This window comes from Manis pentadactyla, chromosome 3, assembly GCF_030020395.1.
Source record: "Manis pentadactyla isolate mManPen7 chromosome 3, mManPen7.hap1, whole genome shotgun sequence".
Taxonomy (NCBI): Eukaryota; Metazoa; Chordata; class Mammalia; order Pholidota; family Manidae; genus Manis; species Manis pentadactyla.
In genome coordinates this window covers 218195390-218217182 of record NC_080021.1, presented here as the reverse complement: position 1 = coordinate 218217182, position 21793 = coordinate 218195390, and the positions used below count along the sequence as shown (strand labels likewise).

Sequence of the window (21793 nt, the reverse complement as noted above, 5' to 3'; positions counted from 1 at the left end):
CTACTCACCTTGCTTTGCAAAACAAAACTCAGCATTTACTACATGTTCTTGATTATTAAAGTATTCTAGAAAAATCAGAGAATTCTGGAAGTAAAAAGAAGTGTATAATACCACCCAGAAATTGCCACCTTTACTTTTGCCCAGTAGGTCCCCCTGCCCCTATGCATGTGCGCGTGTCTGTCTGAGCCCGGTCTGCATCCTGGCTCTCTCGCTTCTCAGTTACAGCAGAGGGTGCCCCTCATTCCGGTTCTCCTGGGGCGAGAAATGCACGGGGCGCATTTGAGTGGATCCCATTAGAAGAGCTATAATAGGTTTCCATATACATCCGTGTTTAGAGATCCATGTTCACACCTCTGATTGCTTCCTTGGGGTGAATTTCTAAGACTGGGATTAATCAAGTCCAAGGGCGTGAGTGTTTTTAATGCCCCTTATAGAATCTGGCAAATTGTCAAGGCCTTGCCTTATGCCCAGGTGGAAAACTTCCTGGTGGGTGAACAAGCTGCCTAGATGGGCACGCCAGTGGGTGGGGCTTGCTGGGACCCCACTGCCCGTGGATATCTGAGGCTTGGCACACAGTGGGTGTGCAAGACATGCTTAGGGGATGTGTGTAGTCTGGTCCTGCCCTCTCATTTTACAGATGGAAAAATTGAGGCCCAGTGGTACGGGACCGGTTCTGGGGAGGCTGGTGGCATTGCCAGGGCTGCTAACGGAGATGGCCAGTCTCTGTGAGGCCTGAGGGCTGAGGCCAGTCAGGTCCCAGCAGTGGCTTGGGCATGCAGGAGGGCATTCATTGGTCTGCAAACACCCTCTTGACCCTCTTCCTTACCTGCTTCTAGACAGTAGCTGAGGCTCCCTAGCCCTGTCCCTCCCCAGCATCAGCAGCCCCACTTCTGCCCTGATGGCTGCCCTGGCACCCTGAGCACTCAAGGTGCCCCTGCTGGCATTTGTCCCTTACCTTTTCCTGAATGTCTGTCTGTAGGCCCCAACCCTGATGACAGCGGTGCAGTCTCCGTTCTCCCTGCCTCACTTCTGCCTGTACCACCTCCTCTAGCGGAGGGGTGTGTGAGACAGGACCAAAACGAGACAGTGCAGGCCAGGACCCCAAGGGTAGTGTCCCTCTTTCCACACCAAACACACGTCAACGCTGAGGACTTCCAAGTGGGCCGGTGCACCAAGGACGCATGTCCCAGGACTCAGGAGCACGCGCCCGCCGCGAGCGCTGTACATCAGACACAGTTCCTGCTGTGAGCCGCTCTGAAGAAGCTGAGGCCCAGAGAAGCGGAGCAACTTGTCCGAGAGCACAGAGCCTGGGAGGGGCTTCCCTGGGATTCCTGGGAGGTGGGGCTGGCTTCCAGGGCCGCTGGGCCGCGCGTCAGCACGCGCCCCACTTACACACCTGCGCCGCACGGGGCGCGCGCGCGCGCGCGCCCACGCCCGGGGGCTCCGCCCCTCCCGGCCGTCCCCGGCCCGCCCCCGGCCTGACCTCTCCGCGGCCCGGCGGCAGCTGCAGAGCGCTGGCAGCGCCGAGCCGCGCGGGCCGCCCCCGCGCCGCCCCGGCTCCCGCGGCCCGGCGGCCGCCGCAAGCCGCCCATGGTGCAGCGCATGCGGGCCGAGGCGGCCGGGCCTACGGGCGGCGCCGAGCCGCTGTTTCCGGGCTCCTGGCGGAGCCGCAGCGTGTGGGACGCGGTGCGCCTGGAGGTGGGCAGCCCCGGCAGCTGCCCGGTGGTGCTGCACAGCTTCACGCAGCTGGACCCCGACCTGCCGCGCCTGGAGGTGGGTGAGCCAGGGCGGCCGATCCGCGGCCGGGCGGGGGCCTCTATCCGCGGGAATCCCCGCTCCTTCCACCCCGGGGCAGCGCGGCGGGCGTGGGGGCTGCCGCACAACCGGCTCACCGGTTCAGGGACCAGAGCCGGATCTTCGTGCCCGCCCGTCCAGCGCAGCGCCCGGCCCCACGGAGCCCAGGTGGGCCAGCGCCGCGTCCCGGCAGCCCAGCTAGACCTGTTCCCGCCGCTGTCACTGTTTACATCTGCGAGCTTGCCGACAGCAGGGGCCCGGCGCTTAGCTGGTTAGGCTTCCCAGTGCCCGTGGTGAGCGGGTGATCAGGGGGCGAACTCCTAGAGTCCTTGCAGGCAGTTGGGACCACAGGGGCCTTCCGGGCAGGGCTGTCCCCAGGAGGGGGTGGAGGGAGGCGGGCCCACAGCTTGTGGGGCCAGGTGTCGGGGCCATGAGACTGGGACAAGGGCCTCTCAGGCTAAGGGGGTGACTCACTTCTGTTTGATTAGAAAATATGCCACACCCCATATTTGTAAGGATTTGGGAGGATTCAGAAAAGGGGGAATGCCTGTCACGGGTGGGAATGGGGTGGCAAGGGGCGGGCTGGGGGGACTTGTTTCTGGTGTCCTCGGGGCAGCGGGGCCCAGTCGGTCATGGGGTTGCCCTCCACCTCCTGCCTGTGCGCCTGACTCCATGCACCAGAGGGGGGTAGAATCCAGGGTCCAGCCCTCTCCCCCCACTCTGCCTGGGAATGAGACCGGGTCAGAGGCTGTCTGTGGGTTGGGGGGCTTAGGGATTCAAGGCTGAGCCATTGTGCTGGGTAGGGCCCCCGTGCTGCTCCCCTGCTTTATACTTTAGGCCCCAGTACGTTGTAATTGCCAGCGTGGGTCCTGCGCCTCTGTGCTCCTGGGTCTTAGAGCTTGGATAAGTATTTGCCAGAGGATAAAGCACATCTCCCTGCTCAGCGGAGGGTGAGGGTGAGGAGTCGGGGAGCTCTTGGTGGGGGAACCTTGGGCCCCGGGTACTTTCCTCCTGAGCTTGGCGGGTGGCCCAGGCAGGCGTCTTCCCAGAATCCTTACCCACCCACAGCTCTGTCTTCATTGGCAGCTGGAATGGGACCCCCAGGAGGGTTGGGGGGAAGCCTGACACCAGCCCAGGGCTCATCTGACTTTCATTATGTCTGGCAGTGACTCGGGCTTTGTGTGCTGGGAGAGTCTGGCTCGAGCACTGCAAGGGGCTGGGCAGGTTCCTGGCCAGGGTGGGCTACTTAGCCGCTTCTTCCTTCTCTGCCCGTCTGCACCCCTGAGGACCTGAGAGAGGCAGGTGCCCGCCCTTGGGTCTGCCTTCTGTCCCTCCCTTGCTGCGGTGGCGGCTGCTGCCCTCCCTCACCCGGCCTCAGCACTGAGAGCCAGGCCATGGCCGCTGTTTAGAAATCAAAGGGGAAGCTTCTGGCTGGAGCAGGAAAACCAGGGTCCTGGCAGGAGAGGAGGCCACTGCCGGAAACCAAACACAATGACCATTTACCATGGGCTGGAGGAGAGGGCGGGGAAGTCCCTGTCCCTCCTGCCAACACCCCCCCCCCCGCCATCCTGGGGCTGATTTCCTGGTCACTGTAGTGTGCCAGAGCCGAGGCGGCCCTGCTTGTGGTCCCTGTCCTGCCTGGAAACCACCAGGCAGATTCTGCCTTCCCTCCCCCGTCCCCATTTCCCTACCAAGCCTCCACCCAGGCCTTCCCTCTCTGGGCTGCCAGATGTCCTCGCACATCTGGGCATCCTCGCGTCATCTTGGTTCTAAGCCAAGCTGCTGCTCGCCGAGCTTGGCCTGCCCAGTCCTGTGCTTTCTGGAGCTCACCCGACCCCTCCCCGCCCTCCAGGCAGGCCACCGCTCTCGTGTCTGGAGTGCCTACTGGTTGCAGACGCCTCCTTCCAGCTGGCTTTCGCCAACCCTCCTGAGTAGCTGCCAACCCCGCTTTTTGGAGACAGGAGCTCCTCGAAGTGAAGTTCCTGATAGAAATGTATACACAGCCGAGAAGGACGCAGCCAGGATTTGTACATGAGCTGTTCTCTTTTGGGCACCTACTGTGCGCAGGAGCTCACAGGGATCAGAGGAGGAGGACAGAGCTCACTGCAGAGGCAATTAGAAGCGCGCAGTGAGGACAGGAGCTGTGGGGCTGGAAGCAGGCCCAGGCCGCCCAGAGCCCCGTGGGTGAGTGGGGGCAGGGATGCTTGTAGACAGCGAGGTGGAACTGCTCTGGGCTGGGGGACACTAGGGAGAGGCTTCTGGAAGAACCAAGCCCACAGCTGGAACCCAGAGGTGTAACGTAAGAGCTAATGTGAGCCAGCAGTTTGTGGGAAGCCCTGTGCTAACTAATTTGCCTGCATTTGGCCTTTAGCAGGCAGGACTACCCACCACCCATTTAGCAGATGAAACAACCAAGGCACTGAAGGTTCATTAGATTGCACAACTCACCAAGCGAGTAAGTGGCAGAGGCAGTTATCTGACCCACGCAGTAATGGCTGCAAGGTCAGAGCGCCGTCAGTGGGCCGGACAATGCAGAGGGCCTCTCTCTTCTTCGGGAGGAGAGGCACCGGGGAGAGTCTCCCTGCCTCCTTCCAGATTGTCTCGAACCCTGATTACGCTGTGTGCAGGTCTTCAGTTTAACCTCTAGGGATTGTTAGCCTTTGACACTGGAGGCCCAAGAGGCATGGCCCTAGGGACATGTGCATACGTTTGTGTCTATATACTGTGATCTTCGAGGAGGGCTTCTCAGCCGCCTGCAAGGTGGCAGCCTCCAGCAGCTGCAGGACCTTTCGGTTCAGGAGCAGGCCAGGCTGGCTGGTGCTGGTTCCTGGGTCCCGCTGTAGTTGGGAGATACTTGAGTATGCTAGGCTGGTTGCTTGGAGGCACAGGGGCTGCCCTGGAGCAGCAATGTGGGTGGGGGTCAACCCTGGGAGTGTGCGGGCAGGGCTGTGGTCCAGTCCTCAGCCTGGAAGTTAGGCCTTTCCCGGCCCTGTCTTCATTGCTGGCGAGAGAGGTTGGAGTAGATGTAGCACTGGCCCTCCGCAGCCTCTGAGCAAGCCAGTGGAGGTGGTGGTGTCAGGAGGCTGCTGGCTGGCTGCGCAGACGGGTCCCACAGTGTGACACTGTGCTGTGGCCACCCTGTCCCACGCTCAGGCCTCCACCCTCGCAGACCCAGAAACTCCGTGTTCTTGGACACACAGCTCCGGCGAAGCAACTCCCCCATCCACGTCTGAGGAGGTGGGAGTTGAACCCTGCAGCCTAGTGTAGGAGGGGAAGCAGGACCTTGAACAGACGCCCTCCCCACCACCCTGCCCTCCATCCCCTGGCCAGCGCATGGCTGGGCGTGAGCAGGCGATCGCCAGAGGGCTGCTCGGCGAGCAGGGCAGGGGCATCTGGCCCTGGTCTATGTCTGGGGAGCTCTCAGGCCCAGCTGCCACCTTGGCGTTTTTTCTTCCTGCTCTGGGAACCTCTGGGTGCCGCATGGCCTGCCCTGCAGTTGCCCCTGAAGGCATGATGTCCTTTGAACTAAGGGGCAGGTGCTGCGTGCCGGTCAAGAGCTGAGGCCTGAGCGGGAGAGAGCTGCCCTGGGACGCCAGCTCAGCCCCCTGCAGCTCTGGCGCCGCTCCCGCTCCCCGTGCCTCAGCTTCCTCATCTGTAAAATGGACCTGATGGCAGTTCCTCCCCATAGGGTTCTGGTGAGGGCTGAGTGAGACACGCGGCCTGACACACAGTCCCCAGAGTGCCTGGCAGTAGGCTCTTTCCTTATCTACCAAGTAAGGATGGCCAGGTGAGGGCGCTGGGGTGACCTCTGTGACTCGGCGGGCCTGGGCAGCAGCGATCTGCACACAGAGGCATTATGACCACCCCACACCACCTGAGAGGGGCCGAGTCCCCACGGGAAGCCGGGGAGGAGGCGGGAGGACCCCACGGTGTGGGCTCCAGCCCTTCTCTGTCCCTCGCCATCCCTAGCTGTGGCTTCCAGAGAGACGTACATCTGGGTGGGAGCAGAGGGGCCATCTCCGTATGGGCAGGCATGAACCATCACTGGGTGAGGCAACAGGGCTGAGGAAAGACCCAGTAGGTCCCTTTGGATCTATCTCAAAGTGGGTGGGACCAGGCCCTGGAATCAGGACTCAGCTGCAGTCACTGGGACCAAGCATCCTGCACACCTAGAGAAGGCCAGTCAAGTGACACACTGACAGATGCCCCTGGACTGTTTCTCCTGGCATCTGGGGCCCCCAGCTGTGTGCTGACGGACAGCTGGGCATGGGGCTGACCTTTGCTCACAGGGCCTGGGGGTGCCAGTACCCCCGCACTCTACCTGACCCAGCTGGTGGAAGGCCAGGCAGCAAGTCTGAGGCACAGGGGACATTGCATTTGCCTGCCTCTGGCGGGACAGGAGGATCTGTCCCCTGAGGACGCAGCCACCCATGTGGCTTTCTTTTCCCTAACAATCGGCTCAGTTTTGCCCTGTGGATGCCCCCTTCTCTGCCCCAGGGCTCCCCAGTCCCTGCCAGAGCATCCCTGGGGGCCTGGCACTGATCACATGGGCTGCGTGTTCCTGGACCTAACAGGATGGCCCAGGGTGGCCTGCCCTTCCTGCCCCAGAAGGTCTGGGGGCAAATCCTGGAATTGGGGGCTGCTTGCCTTCTCTGTCCCTGGGAAGGGGTGGGAGCAGGGAACAGATGTCCCACTCTGCCACTTGCTGCCAGGGCCCCAGGCAGCTTACTTCGGGGCCCACCATCTGTCATCATTTGGTGAACAAATTAAATTGTGCCCATGCTCAGCCCTGCTCTGATGTCTGGTTTTGTCCCCGCTGCCGTGAAGAGGAACCAGAGAGGATGGGGGTGGGGGGGATGCCATGTGGATACAGCAGCTCTGCGTCCGTGTGGCAGGGTGACTCCCCATCTCCATGTGTGGCTCTCAGTGTCACGTCCTGCCCCCCAGCTGGCAGAGGGGCCCCTCCAGTGGGGGATGGGCTCAGGGATCACATGACACTCCCCGGCCAGCCAGCTGCTCTGCCCGCCAGGCCCCTGGCTCTGCAGAGCTGCAGCCACTGTTTAGACCTGCTAGGGGATGGCGAGCCGCCTGGCCGCAGCCCTACCCATGGCCAGCTGGCCAGGGCTCTTCTGTCCAGCAGGCCTTGGTGGGGCCCCACAAGAGCCACATGCTGTGTGTTCAAGTCTAGTGCCCTCTGGCAGGCTAGTCCTCCATGGGGCTTCTGAACTGTTGCTGTCAACTTGGGTACTCAGGACCCTGGCTCCCAGCAGGGCCAGATGTGACTGAAATCCTCTAGAGAGGGACAGGCCTGTCAGCCAGATGGACGGCCTGCGCAGGGAGTGGTCTCAGAACCCCCAGGGGATGCCGGCTGGACAGCCAGACCCCGGCCTGCCTTCTCCACGGCGCTCAGCCAGACAGGGGAGGGAAAGTGAGCATGTTTCAGGTTTTCTGCTTCAGGAGGAGTCCCATCTCTCAGTAGAAGGACTGGACACCCACAAGTGTGGGCTGCTGGTGGGTCTGGGTGTGGGGGTGCTGTTCATGGGGACCTCTGCCTGTGTGCTCCCTGCTGACTTGCGAGAAACGGGCTGACTCTCTCTGGAGGAAGAGAAGGGCCGGGAGCCCAGTGCAGCTGCAGCGGTCTTCCCCATGGTGCCATGCCCACCGTGGGGGCAGCGCACTCAGGGCAAAGGACGTGGACTTTCCACATGGCTCCCAGGCCTCCCAGAGTCCTTGAACGGTGGGCAGGTGAGAAGCACAGGCCCCTGTCTCCACCCCCTGGGGTGCTGACATCTGGGGGTGCAGCCCAGCAGACACTGGGCACCTGGTCCCTACTCAGCAGCCCGGCTGGGGCCCAGGGGCTTCAGGGAGGCTGTTGGTAGGGCCCAGGGGGAGTCGGTGCTTTCACCTGGGTTTCTCTTTGAGTCCTGGGCCCACCCAGAGTTGGGGTCCCAGCTGCTGGCCTTGACAGGTCCACTGGTGGCCCTGTGCTGGCTGGTGCCTCCCTGCTCCTCCCTAAACTCTTAGAGGCTGGCATCTTTACTCTCAGGCTGCTTTCCCCACCTGGACTGGGCAGGTGGCACGTGGCTGCCCAGTGTGATGTGGCTAAGTGGCCTTGGCTAGGGCTTGATGATGCAGCCTCCAGGCGGGCCTGCCCTCAAAATGAGGGCCTTGCCTTTATGCTTGGAGTCCAGGAAGCAGCCAGATGACCCCCCTTCCTGTCTCAGCCAACTTCCCATGGTTCTGGGATTCTGGGAAACCCCAGTTATCAACCAAGATACCAGCACTGTCACTATTTTCACCCTTTCCCCGGGCACGTGATGATGGACGGGGAACTGGAAAATCCTCTGTTGCCCAAGAAAGCACAAGGGCATGAATGAGCAGAAGGGGAAGGAAGTGGCCTCCGACGTGGCCTCGGGGGCACCCCGTGCCTACCTGAACCTGTGATGCTGGCTCCAGGGCTGGGCGAAGCGGAGGGATGAGGGTGAGGGGGCCTCGAGCTCTGGGGAGATGCTCTCTGGGGTCCCAGCACCCTGCATGTCCGTGCCTGGCTGTCCCCTGAGGTGTGACTTCACTCAGATCACCTTTGCTTGGCCTCTATGGGCTCATCTGAAAAATGACTGCATTACAGTACCCAACTTGGGGGTGGTGGGGAGTGGGTTGCCCTGGGCAGGAGCAGGTTGTGGGGAGAGGAGGGCTGGTCTGCTCACAGCCAGCTTGTGGCTGATGGGGGAAAGGGGAGTGCTGGGTGCAATGCCCACCTGCCCTGATGTTAATCCCAGGCTCTCGAGGTGTCATCCCTGTTTAGTCCCCATCTGGAGGTCTGTGTGGCCGCTGCTCTGTGCCTCACCTGGGGAGTGGCAGTTTGCGTGGGGGTATTCCTCTACAGCGAGGGCCGGCCAGGCCCCTGACGCCCTGCCCGGTGGCTGGGCACTGTCTTTGCAGAGCTCCACGCAGGAGATTGGCGAGGAGCTGGTCAACGGGGTCATCTACTCCATCTCCCTGCGCAAGGCCCAGGTGCACCACGGCGCAAACAAGGGCCAGCGCTGGCTCGCAGTGAGTGCAGGGCTGGGAGGCCTCCACCCCATGGCTTTCCTGCCTGAGGGCCCCCAGAGTCCTGTTCCCCAGGGTGTCTGGCCCCCACCCCTCCTCCACTGTTCAGCCCTGGACTTGGCCAGGTGCAAAGTCGCTGTTCACGCATTTGTACAAACATAAAAAGACCCTTTTACAGTGTTGTCACTTCCCACCAGGTAGTGAGTAGCTGGTATTTTGCCTCCGTTTTCTTGTTTTAACTCCTGGCCCCTGTTGCCCATGTAGCCATCAGCCTGACTGTCCTCCCACACCTCCCGGCCTCCCCCACACTACGCTGAGGGCTGTTTCCCCCCGAAAGGGGCAGGGGCTCAGGCTGCTAGACACAGTTCTCTGCAGCTTACCGTCCTGCGGGGCCCAGGCCCTGACCCTTCCAGGGTCCAAGCTGGGCCGGCTGCAGCCGCGTCACATTCCAGAAGGGAGGCCGGTCACCACGGAGATGCAGGCTGTCACTGCCCTGGGACCTGGCCGTGATTCCTTTCTGTGGCTGTGTGCCCGGTGCTGCTCTGACCCTCCAGAGTGTCCCCACAGAGTGCCCCCTGCTGTCCCCAGCCAGGCTGTTCCCTCCTCTCTGGAGTGGGTGTGCTCCCGGGGATGGTGGGGGGGAGGGTTCCACTATGCCAGTGAACTCAGCCAGCAGCCACCCAAAGGTGTCAGAATGTCACCGTCCCCCACCTCAAATTCTGCTTTTAAATCTAAGAACTTTTCTGCTGGGGACCGTCATGTCCTAGCTCTTGCCACAGGTCACCAAGCCCTGGGGAGTGGGTCTGAGCTCCAGCCCCCACCCTCCTGGTGGCCCATGGTGCTGCCGCTGACTGTGCGTCCCCCTTTGTCCCACCCCAGTGTGAAAATGAGTCAGGCCTGAGCCTGTATGAGACTTGCAAGGTCCGGTCTGTGAAGGCCGGCACGCTGGAGAAGCTGGTGGAGCACCTGGTGCCTGCCTTCCAGGGCAGCGACCTCTCCTACGTCACCATCTTCCTGTGCACCTACCGGGCCTTCACCACCACCCAGCAGGTCCTGGACCTGCTGTTCAGAAGGTGAGCGCCCAGCCCTCCGTGCACACGGCTCCCACCACCCACTGACTGTGTGTCTTGGGGACGCCGCTCGCCTCTCGGAGCCTCAGGTTGCTCCGGTGAACTCTGGGTGCCACAGGAACCCCCCTCGTGGGTTGTGGGGATGATGGGACCAATCATGGAGAGAGCCGAGCCTGTGCCTGGCCTGGGGAGAGAGCCGAGGGCCAGGCTGTGCTCCTCAGGGTTCCCCTCGCCCATGAGGAAGCTGTCTGCCTCTGGCTCCATGTCCTGTGGCCCTGGGCCGAGCTGTCTTCCATTCTGAGGTTGCCAATTCTATCTTGGGGATCCCCCTCCTGGGAGTTCCCAGAGCAGGGGTCCCGGGGGCTGGCAGAGGGGCCCCAGGCCCACTCAGATGTCTGTAAGGGCTGGTTGGGCTTCATTCACTGGACAAATGCACACAGAGCCCCTCCTCCGCACGGCACTTCCTGACATTCAGCAGAAATCCGTGATCAGGACAGACAACACCCACTGCCCTCCCGGCTTCCATTCCAGTCGGGGGTCAGCCAGTGACTCTGGACATCATAGCAGGTACAGTAGAAGTGACACCTTCACGGCCCCCTCTAGATACGGATGCATCCTCCCGTATTCCAGCGAGGACGGTGGACCCCAGGACCAGCTGAAGGAGTGAGTGGGCTGTGGTCTGATGGGAGGGCCTCCTGTCTCCAAGGTGGGGGGAATTTAGGGCTAGTGGTGGGGGCCTGAGTAGAACATCAGCTCCCACACATCCTGTGATTCCTGCTAGAGGGCTGAGGACTGGGGGTTTCTCCTGTTGGAGGAAGGGAGTCAGAGAGCTGAGACTGCAGGCCCGGGACCCAGGCAGCAGAGTCCCTGGCCCCTGAGAGTCTGTCCCACCATGGCCCATGCCAGCACTGCTTACCCCGCCCCAATCTGGGGGCCCCAGAAGGTGTGGGAGCCACCTGCTCCCACATCAACCTCGTACCTCAGTTCCTGAGCCCAGCTGCCCACGGGCCTGTGCTGGCTGGACCCAAACTGCTGAGAAGAGTGTCAGTGGGAAGACGAGACCCGCCATGTGCCCCCAGAGCATAAGGCAATGAGCTGCAGGTTGAGGCCCTGAGTCCCCAGGCAGGCTCGGGGGCAGGACGGATGCTCTCTGCTCATCCCTCCACCCTCACGTACTTATGCAGCACCCACTGAGTGCCAGCCAGGGCAGTGGCAGCCGGCCAGCACCTCCCTGCCCCCCTGGAGCTGATGGTCCAGTGGGAGGAGCCAGGCTTCCCCGAGGAAGGGAGAGGTGGTGTCACCACTGGTGGAGGACTCCCTCCTGCGGGGACTCCCAGCGTGCCTGCTGACCAGGCCTGACCCTGCTGGACAGCCAAGGGGCCCCGGAAGGGTGGAGAGGGCCCAGGAGCCCAGCCTCACAGGGCCACCATGAGAGGGCCACGTGGAAGGAGAGGCCAGGCCTCTGACTCTGCTGCCCCTCCCTTACCTCCAGTGCCATCTCCTCCATCCTGGGCACCTGGCTGGACCAGTACTCAGAGGACTTCTGTCAGCCCCCGGACTTCCCCTGCCTCAAGCAGCTGGTGGCCTACGTGCAGCTCAACATGCCTGGCTCTGACCTGGAGCGCCGTGCCCACCTTCTGCTGGCCCAGCTGGAACACGCGGAGCTCACTGGGGCCGAGCCAGACGGTGAGAGCAGGGCTGCGTGCACATGAGCGCATGGGGAGGGGCGGTGCTGGACACACAGCAAGGAGACTCTAGAAGCTACTGTAGGGCTGGCAGGAAAGACTGGTGTCAGACCGCCATCTGGGGCTCCAGCCAGAGAATGGTTCCTGGGTGGGTTCCTGGGCTGGCATCTCTGGAAGGCAGTGGCGCGTGTTCTGTCTTGGAAGCGCTGGCATGTTTCTGAACCTCTCTTGCAGTTCTGTCACCAGATCCTGTTCCAGAGCCAGCTCCTGTGCCAGCTTTGGAGCTAGTGCCAGTGTCAGGGCCAGAGCCACTGCCAGCTCTAGCACCAGGCCCACTACCAGCTCCGGAGCCAGAGCCACTGCCGGCTGCGGAACCGGGTCCGGTACCAGCTCTGGAGCCAGAGCCACTGCCAGCTGTGGAACCAGGCCCACTACCAGCTCCGGAGCCAGAGCCACTGCCGGCTGTGGAACCGGGTCCGGTACCAGCTCCGGAGCCAGAGCCACTGCCAGCTGCAGAACCAGGCCCACTACCAGCTCCGGAGCCAGAGCCACTGCCAGCCCCACCGGCGGCTCCCGCACCCACTCCAGAGGCGGGGCCGGTTCTCCTGCAAACTTTCGAGTCAGGCTCAGCCCCAGCCCCAGAGCCTTCCTGGTCTTCGCCTGGGGCTGCAGAGAATGAGCTGCCTGAGCAGCCCCACGTCTTGGCGTTCCCTCCCGATCTGGTGGCCGAGCAGTTCACGCTGATGGATGCGGTGAGCAGCTCCTCTCAGCCTGCTGGGCCAGGTGCACCTGCCCCTGGCATCTGCCCAGACCCACCTATCCCTGGTCCACAGCTGACATCCTGGCCCAGATCTCAGCTCCCCCATTACATGCCGTGTCACCTCCAGACCGAGGAGGTGACGATCCCATGCCCCCACACAGTGTGATGGGATTAAATGAGGGGGCTTGCTCGGTGGGGGAGGGGAGCTCACTGAGGCGCCACCAGCCTCAGGAGTCGCCCCCCCATCTGCCCAGGAGGCCTCAGCAGCCGCGTCACTTCCTGGCCCTGATGTGTGCTGGGTCCGTGGCAGACACAGGACAAAGCCTCTCGTCGTAGCACCCGGAGTGAAGGGTGGGGGGGCGACCTGAGGCGTGCTGGGGGCTAAAGGCGCCACCTGGTGTGTGCAGGTGGGAGCTGCCCTGCGTTAGTGAGGCCAGGCTGGTGAAAATGCTGAACTCTCTCCCGCCCGCATTTCATCCTGGGTAACTCGTGTGCTGGGCGCCCACAGTGGGGGGAAGCAAAACCCAGAGACCCACCCCCGCCACAAGGCTTGAGCTACATCCTCAGCATTCTGAGCTCCGCTCTGACCGGGGCCCCTGCCTGGCACTGGGGGACTGCAGATGCCGAGCCGGGACGTGGCAGGCCGCGTGACGCCTCCCCTCCTCCCCAGGAACTGTTCAAAAGGGTGGTGCCCTACCACTGCCTGGGCTCCATCTGGTCCCAGCGGGACAAGAAGGGCAAGGAGCACCTGGCACCCACCGTCCGCGCCACTGTCACCCAGTTCAACAATGTGGCCAACTGCGTCATCACCACCTGCCTGAGGGGCCGGCACGCCACAGCCCGCGACAGGGCCAGGGTGGTGGAGCACTGGATCGAGGTGGCCAGGGTAGGTCCCAGAGGGGCGTGCCTTTGTCCACTCCCAGGGTCACGGCCGGTCCAGGCCCCTGCGGAGACCCCACCCCTCCCTCGCCAGGGCCTCACCGGCCTGGGCTCATGCACCCCACTGCCCTGCCGCTCGCTCCCTCCTCAAGCTCCTCCCTCGGCTTTGGCTCAGATCTGCCTCCACAGAGTGTTGCTTGTCCGGCCCAGGGGTGCCGTCCGGGAACCCGGGCGGCTGTCTCATTGCGGGAGGGTCCCAGCTCAGGGCTGCAGCAGCAGGAGCTGGCGGGGGCCTCCTGCCCACCTCATGGCCCGTTCCGTCCCCTCCCAGGAGTGCCGAGTCCTCAAGAACTTTTCCTCCCTCTACGCCATCCTCTCTGCTCTGCAGAGCAACTCGATCCACCGGTTGAAGAAAATGTGGGAAGACGTTTCCAGGTGGGCAGGCCTCTCTCTGGGAGCTCTGGGGTGGGCCCTGCCCCCGCCATGAGCCGGGACCTCCCAGGAGACAAGGAATCCCGGGGCAGGGCCCGCCAGTGGGCAGGGCCTCGAACGGTCCACCGTCTTCGGCCTGCCGTCTGCCGCAGGACTCTGTTTCTTATCTGTTAGTCCTTGGGCCCAGCGGAACCCCATTTGAAAACCACCCATTCGGGCAGCTTGGGTCTTTGGTTTCAAAGTAAAATGGATTTGCACGCACACCCCTCCCACCATTCCCAACTTTCTCCTTCCTTCCCCAGGGACAGCTTCCGAGTCTTTCAGAAACTGTCTGAGATTTTCTCTGACGAGAACAACTACTCTCTGAGCAGAGAGCTGCTCATTAAGGTAAAGTCGGGGGTGGGCAGGGGGCTGGCCTCTCAAGTGAGTTTCCCTGAGAAACGCCAGCCCTGTCTTGTGGGGACTCCGTAGAGCGTGGGCTGTCTGGTCCAGGAGGCCCTGGTGCCGGGACGGAGGGGGAGCAGCAGGGTGCTCCCACAGGGGTGCTGAGCCGGCAGCCCTAGCAGGTCGTCCTGGCCGGTCCCTCCCACTGGCACTTAGCTTCCTCGTGGCTGGGGTCAGGGGTCGGGGTCCCGTCCTTCCCGGCCGCCTGCCCCCGCACAGCCGAGGTCGTGCTGCCCCTTCCGTCTGCGCTGCACCTCCCAGGGAATGGCCCGGCCCCGCCTGCCGACGGACAGTGTACTTCGGGGGATGCCCAGAGGGCAGGTCCCCAAGGGGGGCCGTGGTGGGTGCACACGACCACACCTGGGAGGCAGATCTGGGAGCACCTGTGCCCTCGGGCAGGTGCCGCACATGAATCCCCGGGGATCTTGGTGGAGTCTCCCCTGGGAGCCTCAAGTCAACTGTGACGAATGCCGACAGCTTGTGGGAACAGTATGGGAGTAAGGAATCCACCTTCCGCAGAAGCTTCCATATAAAAGGGCGAGCAGAGAGTCACCATCCATGGCTCCTGGCTGCCGGAGGTGGCCCCAAGGAGACCCTTCCTCAGTGGATGGGCGCAGAGTTCTATGCAGGGGGCATAGAAAACTCCATTTCCTCTCTGGGAAGTGGAGGAGGGGTGACCCAGGGTGCCCACCTGCTGGGGAGGTGATGGGGGAGAAAAGGTATGTATGGGAGTTTTGTGCACAGCCCCACCCAAGTGGGCCCAATGTTTGTACCAGTGACCCAGGCCCGAGGTCAGGTCCCCTGGAGGGGTAAGTGGCGAGGGGAGGAAGCCTCTCTGATCCCATCTTTGACCCTGGCAGGAGGGGACTTCCAAGTTCGCCACCCTGGAGATGAACCCCAAGAGAGCCGAGAAGCGGCCCAAGGAGACGGTGAGTGCGGTGAGGCCGCAGCGGGGCAGGGAGCCGGCCTTGGGGTGGGACGGGAGCCCTAGCACACGGCGCCCTGCCAGCTGGCGTCCCGGGGGCCTAGCTTCAGTCACCAGAGCAGAGGCCTGCAAGAGCGGCTCACAGCGGACTTGGGGCGGGGAGGGCCCAGGGACCATGTCACCTCGGGGATTTGCCAGACACCAGGCCTGGAAGGTGACCAGAGGCAGGCCGGGGTCCATGGGCCCTGGGAGGGGGTTTGGGGGAGATGGCTCCAGGTCCCAGACCGCTCCAGGGGCGCCTGGATGAGACCGAGGCTGAGGGGTTTCCATGGGAGCGGCCTTGGGCGTTGCTCATCAGCTCTGCCCCAATGTCCCAGGGGGTCATCCAGGGCACCGTCCCCTACCTGGGCACCTTCCTCACAGACCTGGTGATGCTGGACACCGCCATGAAGGACTATCTGTATGTGAGTGAGCCCAGGGGCCAGGGTGGGGTGGGCCGGGCCCTGAAGCCAGAGTGGAGAGCGCCTCCTCACCCACCCCGGAGCCTCAGGCCCACCTGGCCTCTCGGGAGCCCCCAGACACACCTGTGTGCCTGGGCACCTGCCCATCTCACCACTGAGTAAGCAGAGCTTGGCACTGGCAGGGCGAGCTCAGAGCTGCAGGAGGGCTTGGCCCAGCCAGACGCAGCTCTCCCCTAGGCAGAGGCCATGGACGGAGAGGCCGTGCCCTCCAGGGTCAGGCACATGGGGGCCAGGCTGGGCCCACCTGCCCCCAGACCCAGGACCCACCGAGGTGCAGGCGCATGTGCATGCCCTGCCCCCTGGTGTGTGCTTTCAGTAGTGCAGCCTGAGTTGGGGGGAGAGGCCATGGGCAAGGGGACACTCTCTGATGGGTGTTGGCTGTCTGCCTTCCAGGGGAGGCTGATCAACTTTGAGAAGAGGAGGAAGGTGAGTACGTGCAGCGCCTGCTCAGGGGCAGGGGCCAGAGACCCAGCTGTGCGGGACACTTTGTTCCCCACCTTCCATTATATGTATGTGGCGACATTGGATACGGAAAGAAGGGGGAACCTCTCCCCCTGGGGGCTGGGACAGGAGGGCGGGATCTAGGACTTTCTGGGGAGGGGCTGTTTGAACCCAGCTCTCCCAGGACTGCCCCCCCATGCAGGCCACACCCAGCCCCCCCCCAAAAGCCATCGCAGTCCTGTCCTTCCCTCTGGCCCCAGGAATTCGAAGTGATCGCCCAGATCAAGCTGCTCCAGTCGGCCTGCAACAATTACAGCATTGCCCCCGAGGACCACTTCAGGGCCTGGTTCCGGACCATGGAGCCGCTCAGCGAGACTGAGAGGTGAGGCCGGGCCGGAATTGGGCTCAGTGCGGACGGGCATCCATGGGGGCCCGCTCCAGAGAGCCTGTGCACAGGCTCCTGGTAGCTTTGGACTCTGTTGCCTGCTGTTGGCTGGGCACCTGGCCTCCGGCTGTGGGGAGGGAGGCCTGAATGTGGCTCTCGGTGGCTCAGTGGTGCTCTGCCTGGTAGTTACAACCTGTCCTGTGAGCTGGAGCCTCCCTCCGAGTCAGCCAGCAACACCCTCAAGGCCAAGAAGAACACAGCCATCGTCAAGCGCTGGAGCGAGTAAGTGCCCAGGCGGGCGGGGGCTCCCCGGGGGCTGAAGGAAGCTTTGGGCTGAGCGCGGGCTTTGGGGGACAGACAGTGGGCACTGGGACCCCAGCCCCTCTGCTGAGCGGCCCTGTGTCTGGGGCCGTTTGCCTTCCCTCTCCGGGCCTCCATTTCCTCCCTAGGAGGTGGAGTGATGCTAAGTGATCGATTAGACGTCCAGAAGGAATGGGGTGCTGGGGACTGACTGAGTACTTGGTCCAGGGCCTGGAGCACAGAGTGCAGGGGGCAGGGGTGGGATGCATCTCAGGGGAGGCCCCCAAGTAAGCTGGCCCCTCCATGCAGCCGCCAGGCCCCCAGCACGGAGCTCAGGACCGGCGGCAGCTCCCACTCCAAGTCCTGCGACCAGCTCAGGTGCGGCCCCTACCTCAGCAGCGGGGACACTGCTGACGCTCTCAGCATCCACTCGGCCGGCTCCTCCAGCTCTGACGTGGAAGAGAGCAACATGAGCTTTGTCCCAGAGTCCCCTGATGGCCAGGAAAAGAAGGTGACTGCCCCACCCCGTTCCCTGATGGCCCCCAGCCGCCCTTCCTGGGGCTAGCGTCCCCCATTGCACACCCACCAGGGGCCAGGAAGCCCGGTTCCCGAGCAGAGCTCCCAGAGGTGCCCTGCAGGGCCCGGGGCTCCTGCTAACGGTGCCGTCCCCACAGTTCTGGGAGTCAGCCTCCCAGTCGTCCCCGGAGACCTCTGGCATCAGCTCGGCCTCCAGCAGCAGCTCCTCCTCCTCAGCCTGCACCCCACCCGTGGCCGCCGCACGCGCCCACCAGCGCTCCCTCTCAGGGGTCTGCAGCCACAGCTCATCGCTGCCCCTCTACAACCAGCAGGTGGGCGACTGCTGCATCATCCGTGTCAGCCTGGACGTGGACAACGGCAATATGTACAAGAGCATCCTGGTGAGCCTGAGGGCAGATCCATGGGGTGCCCTGTCCTGTCCCCCTCCTGGGGCCGACCTAGTGAGGCGGGAAGGACCAGTGGGCAGCCAGACAGGGAAAGAACACAGCCCGTGCGCTGGTGAGGGTCAGTGCCAAGGGCAGGACCTTAGGATTGGATCAAGGGTCAGGGAGGCTTCAGGGAGAAATTGCAGGAGGGGAGGGGGCAAGGAAGGAGAGAGCTGTGAAGCCTGAGGCAGGGGCTTCCTGGAGGCTGGAGGAGCAATGGGGAGGCCCAGGGTGAAGGGCAAGGGGCCAGGGAAGCACAGAGGGGGACGGAGCGGTGACAGAGGGGCGTGTGGCCTGGCCAACCCCATGGGGCCAGTCGGAGGCTATGCTGCAGTCCAGGCAGGAGGACAGCGGCTGCTTCAGGCAGGCGGCCGAGCAGGTGGCCAGCAGTGTTCAGACACTGGGTGTGACCTGAAGGCAGAGATCAGCCAGTGCAGTTTGCCCACAGGCACTGTATGTTGGGGGGCACTGTCCTCATCCCCAGACCCCAGGCTGCAGGGGAGCCAGTTGCACTCCCCACATGCTTCCAGTCCACCCACCCTGGGTCAGGTGCCCCGTTACATATCCACCCTGTGCTGACCGCCAGGAGCAAGCCCAGCTGTCATTACACAGTCACCTGTGGGACCCTGTGCCTGAGGCCTGCCTGCATGCTGGCCCTCAGGGTCAAGGGGGCAGGGGTTGGGCTCTGCTGGCCACCACTGCAGCCGCCAGCCAGTTCAGGCCTAGCACACAGCCAGTCCCCGGGTGTCCGGCCCGCTCCTCCTCTCTTTCCTCCAGGCGGGCCTCAGCGCTGTTCCTGGGCTCCTTGATACCCTTTTCCTGTGAGGGAAGGGTCAAGGGGGGCAGCCCCTGGGGGCAGGAGGTTTCCCTAGGTGGGGTGGGAGGAGGGGGCAGGCTTGTGGGAGAATGGCGGTGGGTACAATTGGGAAAGGCCCCTCACTTGCATGGAGGCCTCCCCAAGGGCCTGAGAAAGTGGCCAGGCCCATGGAGCCAGCACCCAGCCCGAGGCCGAGCCCCTGTATGCAGTACCGAGGCAGCCCCGAGGGCCCCTGGCCACTGCAGTCTGGGGGAGCTGCTCCAGCACCCTTGCCCTGATGGCCTACCCCCTGCCCTGATCCAGGTAACCAGCCAAGATAAGGCTCCGGCCGTAATCCGCAAGGCCATGGACAAACACAACCTGGATGGGGATGTGCCGGATGACTATGAACTGGTGCAGGTTATTTCGGAGGAACGTAGTAAGTTAGGGTCCTGGAGTGAGGTGGGGGTGCTGCAGGGGTCAGCATCACGCCAGAAAATGCACCGCCAGGCTGGGGGCAGGCCTTGTACACGAACCACCCTCCCCTGGGGCAGCTCTGGACACCCGCTGTCTCCTCTCCTCCCGGGGGCTGCTGGACCCCCCTCCTGTGCCCTTCCCTGGGCGTGAACAGGCTCTGGGGGACCTAGAGCACAGCTGGCTGCATTGAGGGGCGAGGAGAGAAGGCTTTGCTCCTGGGATAAGGCAGCCAGCCAGCCAAGCCACAGACTGTTCAAAGGGACACTTTCTGGCTAGGATGGGAAACATGTGCCTTGGAAAGAGTCGGATTGCCATGAACTAAGCACCAAATGTGTTAAAATCCTACACACATGACACTGTTTTTAGTCCGCCCTGGGCGCTGTAACAAATAGCCCCGACTGGATGGCTTGTTAACAACAGAAATGTATTTCTCACGGTTCCAGAGCTGAAGTCCATAGTCAGGGTGCCACCTGGTCAGGTTCTAGGGAAGGCCCTCTTCTGGGTGCAGACGGCCAGCTCCCCTGTGTCCTACGTGGTGGAGGGGTGCGGGGGCTCTCTGGGGGCTGTCTTCTAAGGTGCTAATCCCATTCCTGAGGCTCTGCTCTCATGACCTGTGTGCCACCCAAAGGCCCTACTTCCTAACACCTCAGCCCTTAGCACAGTGTGTAGCGACTCCACGATTCCTGGACGTTTTCTAAATCCTCTCTCACCTTCTTGCACCATTTTGGTGAGGTGAGCAGGGCAGGTGGTCCCTCCACTTACAGACAGGCTGAGAAACTAGAATTGGAGCCACATGGAGGCCCAAGCATGAATTCCTGCCGTTTGGGGTTATAGTAGACTCCAGTACAGAGCAAATGGATGCAAACTGGGAGCCGAGAGTGAGGACTGCTGGGTGCCTGGTACCCAGGGGACACAGAGGCCCCCCTAGATCCTGGCGCAGGAGGCCTGGAGCAAGGCCTGCCCTTGGCTGGGCCCCAGAGTCTTTGTCATGAGGGGGGCAGGTGTTCTGGATTCTAGAAAGGCTGTTCCAGCCCAAGATCCCGATGAGTGAGGGCAGCAGGGGAGGGACGCACGGCCCCTTTCCAGCTCCATGCCGAGGTGGGGACTTCTGGAGCCAGGGTCCCCTTAGAAGCAGTGCTCCAGAAGAGTGTCCTCAGGCAGGTGTCATCCAGAGGGGTCCTTGGTACATTCCTGGGGTTGGATTAGGGCGTCTCAGCTCTCTGGCTCAGGCCTGCCATTGTGGGGGGCTCTCAAGTGGTGGGTGTCCTGTGAGGCCCCTGTAAACCCCGCTGACTCTCTCTGCCCCTCCCCACCAGAGCTGAAGATCCCCGAGAACGCCAACGTGTTCTACGCCATGAACTCTGCCGCCAACTATGACTTTGTCCTAAAGAAACGGGCCTTCAGCAAAGGGACAAAGGTTAGGCATGGAGCCAGCTCGACCCTCCCTCGAATGAAGCAGAAGGGACTCAGGATCGCCAAGGGCATCTTCTGATTGGTCCTAGGTGCTGGCCAGCCTCAGGACTGCCCTTTGCAGGGTCTGCCGGCCAGCCGCTGAGCACTTAGACCCCAGAGGCCCAGGCCGGGCAGGCACCTCCCGCCCACCCTGCCAGCCCAGGCCGCCTCCAGACTCATCTCACCCCGACCTCTCCTGCTGCCGGGATTGACGCCTGCCCATTGGCAGGCTGACCTGGCCTCCTGTGGACCCCTTGCTGCCTCAGGTGCCTTCTGCTCTCTGGAACCAGAGGACTAGCTGACTTTGCCAAGCAGCGCTGCCCATGGGCGTGGAGCCCTGCATGCTGCCGGGCACTGCCCTCTGTGCACTCCCTCCACCTTCCCAGGTGTGAGTCACTGCCACCTGTGCCCATGGGCACCCCTCATCTACCAGGTCTGACCACTGCAGTTCTCTCCTCATGCCCACGGGCACCGGCCCAGGCCCTTCGTGGGGTCCCGGTCCCTCCTCCCACCACTCTAGCCTTTCTCAGGCTGCACCAAAGATTCCATCGTCAGGGCCAACTGAGAGGGAGTCTCACCCACCCCCACGCTCCCCGCCTCCCCTGGTGGAGAGGGACCCTCTCCCTGGGTCACACTCTTCACCTGGAGGGTGAGGGTGGTCTCAGCTGAGGCCCGTTGATGTTGAATCTCACAACACAGTGCCGTTCACCACTGTATCCTGGGCTTCATGAGACCACTCGAGACGGGGGTCAGTGGGAAAGGGGATTTGGGGGAAGGGGAGGGGGATTGAATATTTGTATAAAAGACAAAAGAAAAAATGTTTACCACTTGGGGAGGGGCAATATTTATTTGTTGTAAATAGCAAATGCTAGACTTGAATATTATATTAAAATCCTGTTTCTACTATAGCCTGGGACGGTTTTGCTCTTTCACCTTCTGTACTAATTTAAATGCAATAAGAGTCTCACATTCCATGTTCAAACAGGAACTGCGGCTATTTGAGTTCACTGGATCTTATGCAGGGAAAGTGAGAAAGGCCGGCCGCCCTTCTCTGACTCACGTATGGAAGCATGTAAGTCTGCCTTTCAGAGAGCAGGTGTTCCCCTGCGTGTCACTAAACTGGACAACAGTTCAGAAAGCCCCCCAGAGCCCCTGGCATCAGAGGTCAGAGGCGGTTTTGCAGGGCATAGCAGCAACCTCTGGGATTTCAGTGTCTTTGAAAATAATATTTTTGACAGAAAATGGTGGAGTCAGAAGCTCCAGAGGTCAGTCTCTCACCATGGAAACAACCACTTGATGAAGGACTGCTGGACCTCTACAGTTGAGGAAACCTTTGCCAGGTCACACACTGGCCACCATACAACGGGCAGAGGCGAAAGTGACGGTGCACCGCAAGGAACGCAGGTTTTGCAAAAGTAGT

At 62.4% G+C, this 21793-nt stretch overlaps 1 protein-coding gene across 11 annotated transcripts in view; it reads left to right on the top strand.

The window, feature by feature from the left end:
• Positions 1-21279, top strand: part of RALGDS (ral guanine nucleotide dissociation stimulator) — a 40693-nt gene extending 19414 nt beyond the window's left edge. For 2 of the 11 annotated variants that reach the window (XM_057499177.1, XM_036913439.2), the window contains exons 2-18: positions 8737-8847; positions 9724-9917; positions 10446-10577; positions 11407-11600; positions 11834-12351; positions 13030-13245; positions 13570-13673; positions 13973-14057; positions 14975-15043; positions 15417-15503; positions 15954-15986; positions 16262-16383; positions 16573-16668; positions 16996-17197; positions 17361-17603; positions 18769-18883; positions 20238-21279. In XM_057499177.1, the coding sequence (XP_057355160.1) occupies positions 8737-8847; positions 9724-9917; positions 10446-10577; positions 11407-11600; positions 11834-12351; positions 13030-13245; positions 13570-13673; positions 13973-14057; positions 14975-15043; positions 15417-15503; positions 15954-15986; positions 16262-16383; positions 16573-16668; positions 16996-17197; positions 17361-17603; positions 18769-18883; positions 20238-20413 (2697 nt within the window). In that variant the 3' untranslated portion in view covers positions 20414-21279. Of the gene's footprint in view, positions 1-1498; positions 1774-8736; positions 8848-9723; positions 9918-10445; positions 10578-11406; positions 11601-11833; positions 12352-13029; positions 13246-13569; positions 13674-13972; positions 14058-14974; positions 15044-15416; positions 15504-15953; positions 15987-16261; positions 16384-16572; positions 16669-16995; positions 17198-17360; positions 17604-18768; positions 18884-20237 lie in introns of those variants that run through there. The other 9 variants (XM_057499176.1, XM_036913446.2, XM_036913445.2 and 6 more) reach the window with 9 other exon arrangements.
• The last annotated feature ends 514 nt before the right edge of the window (positions 21280-21793 follow it).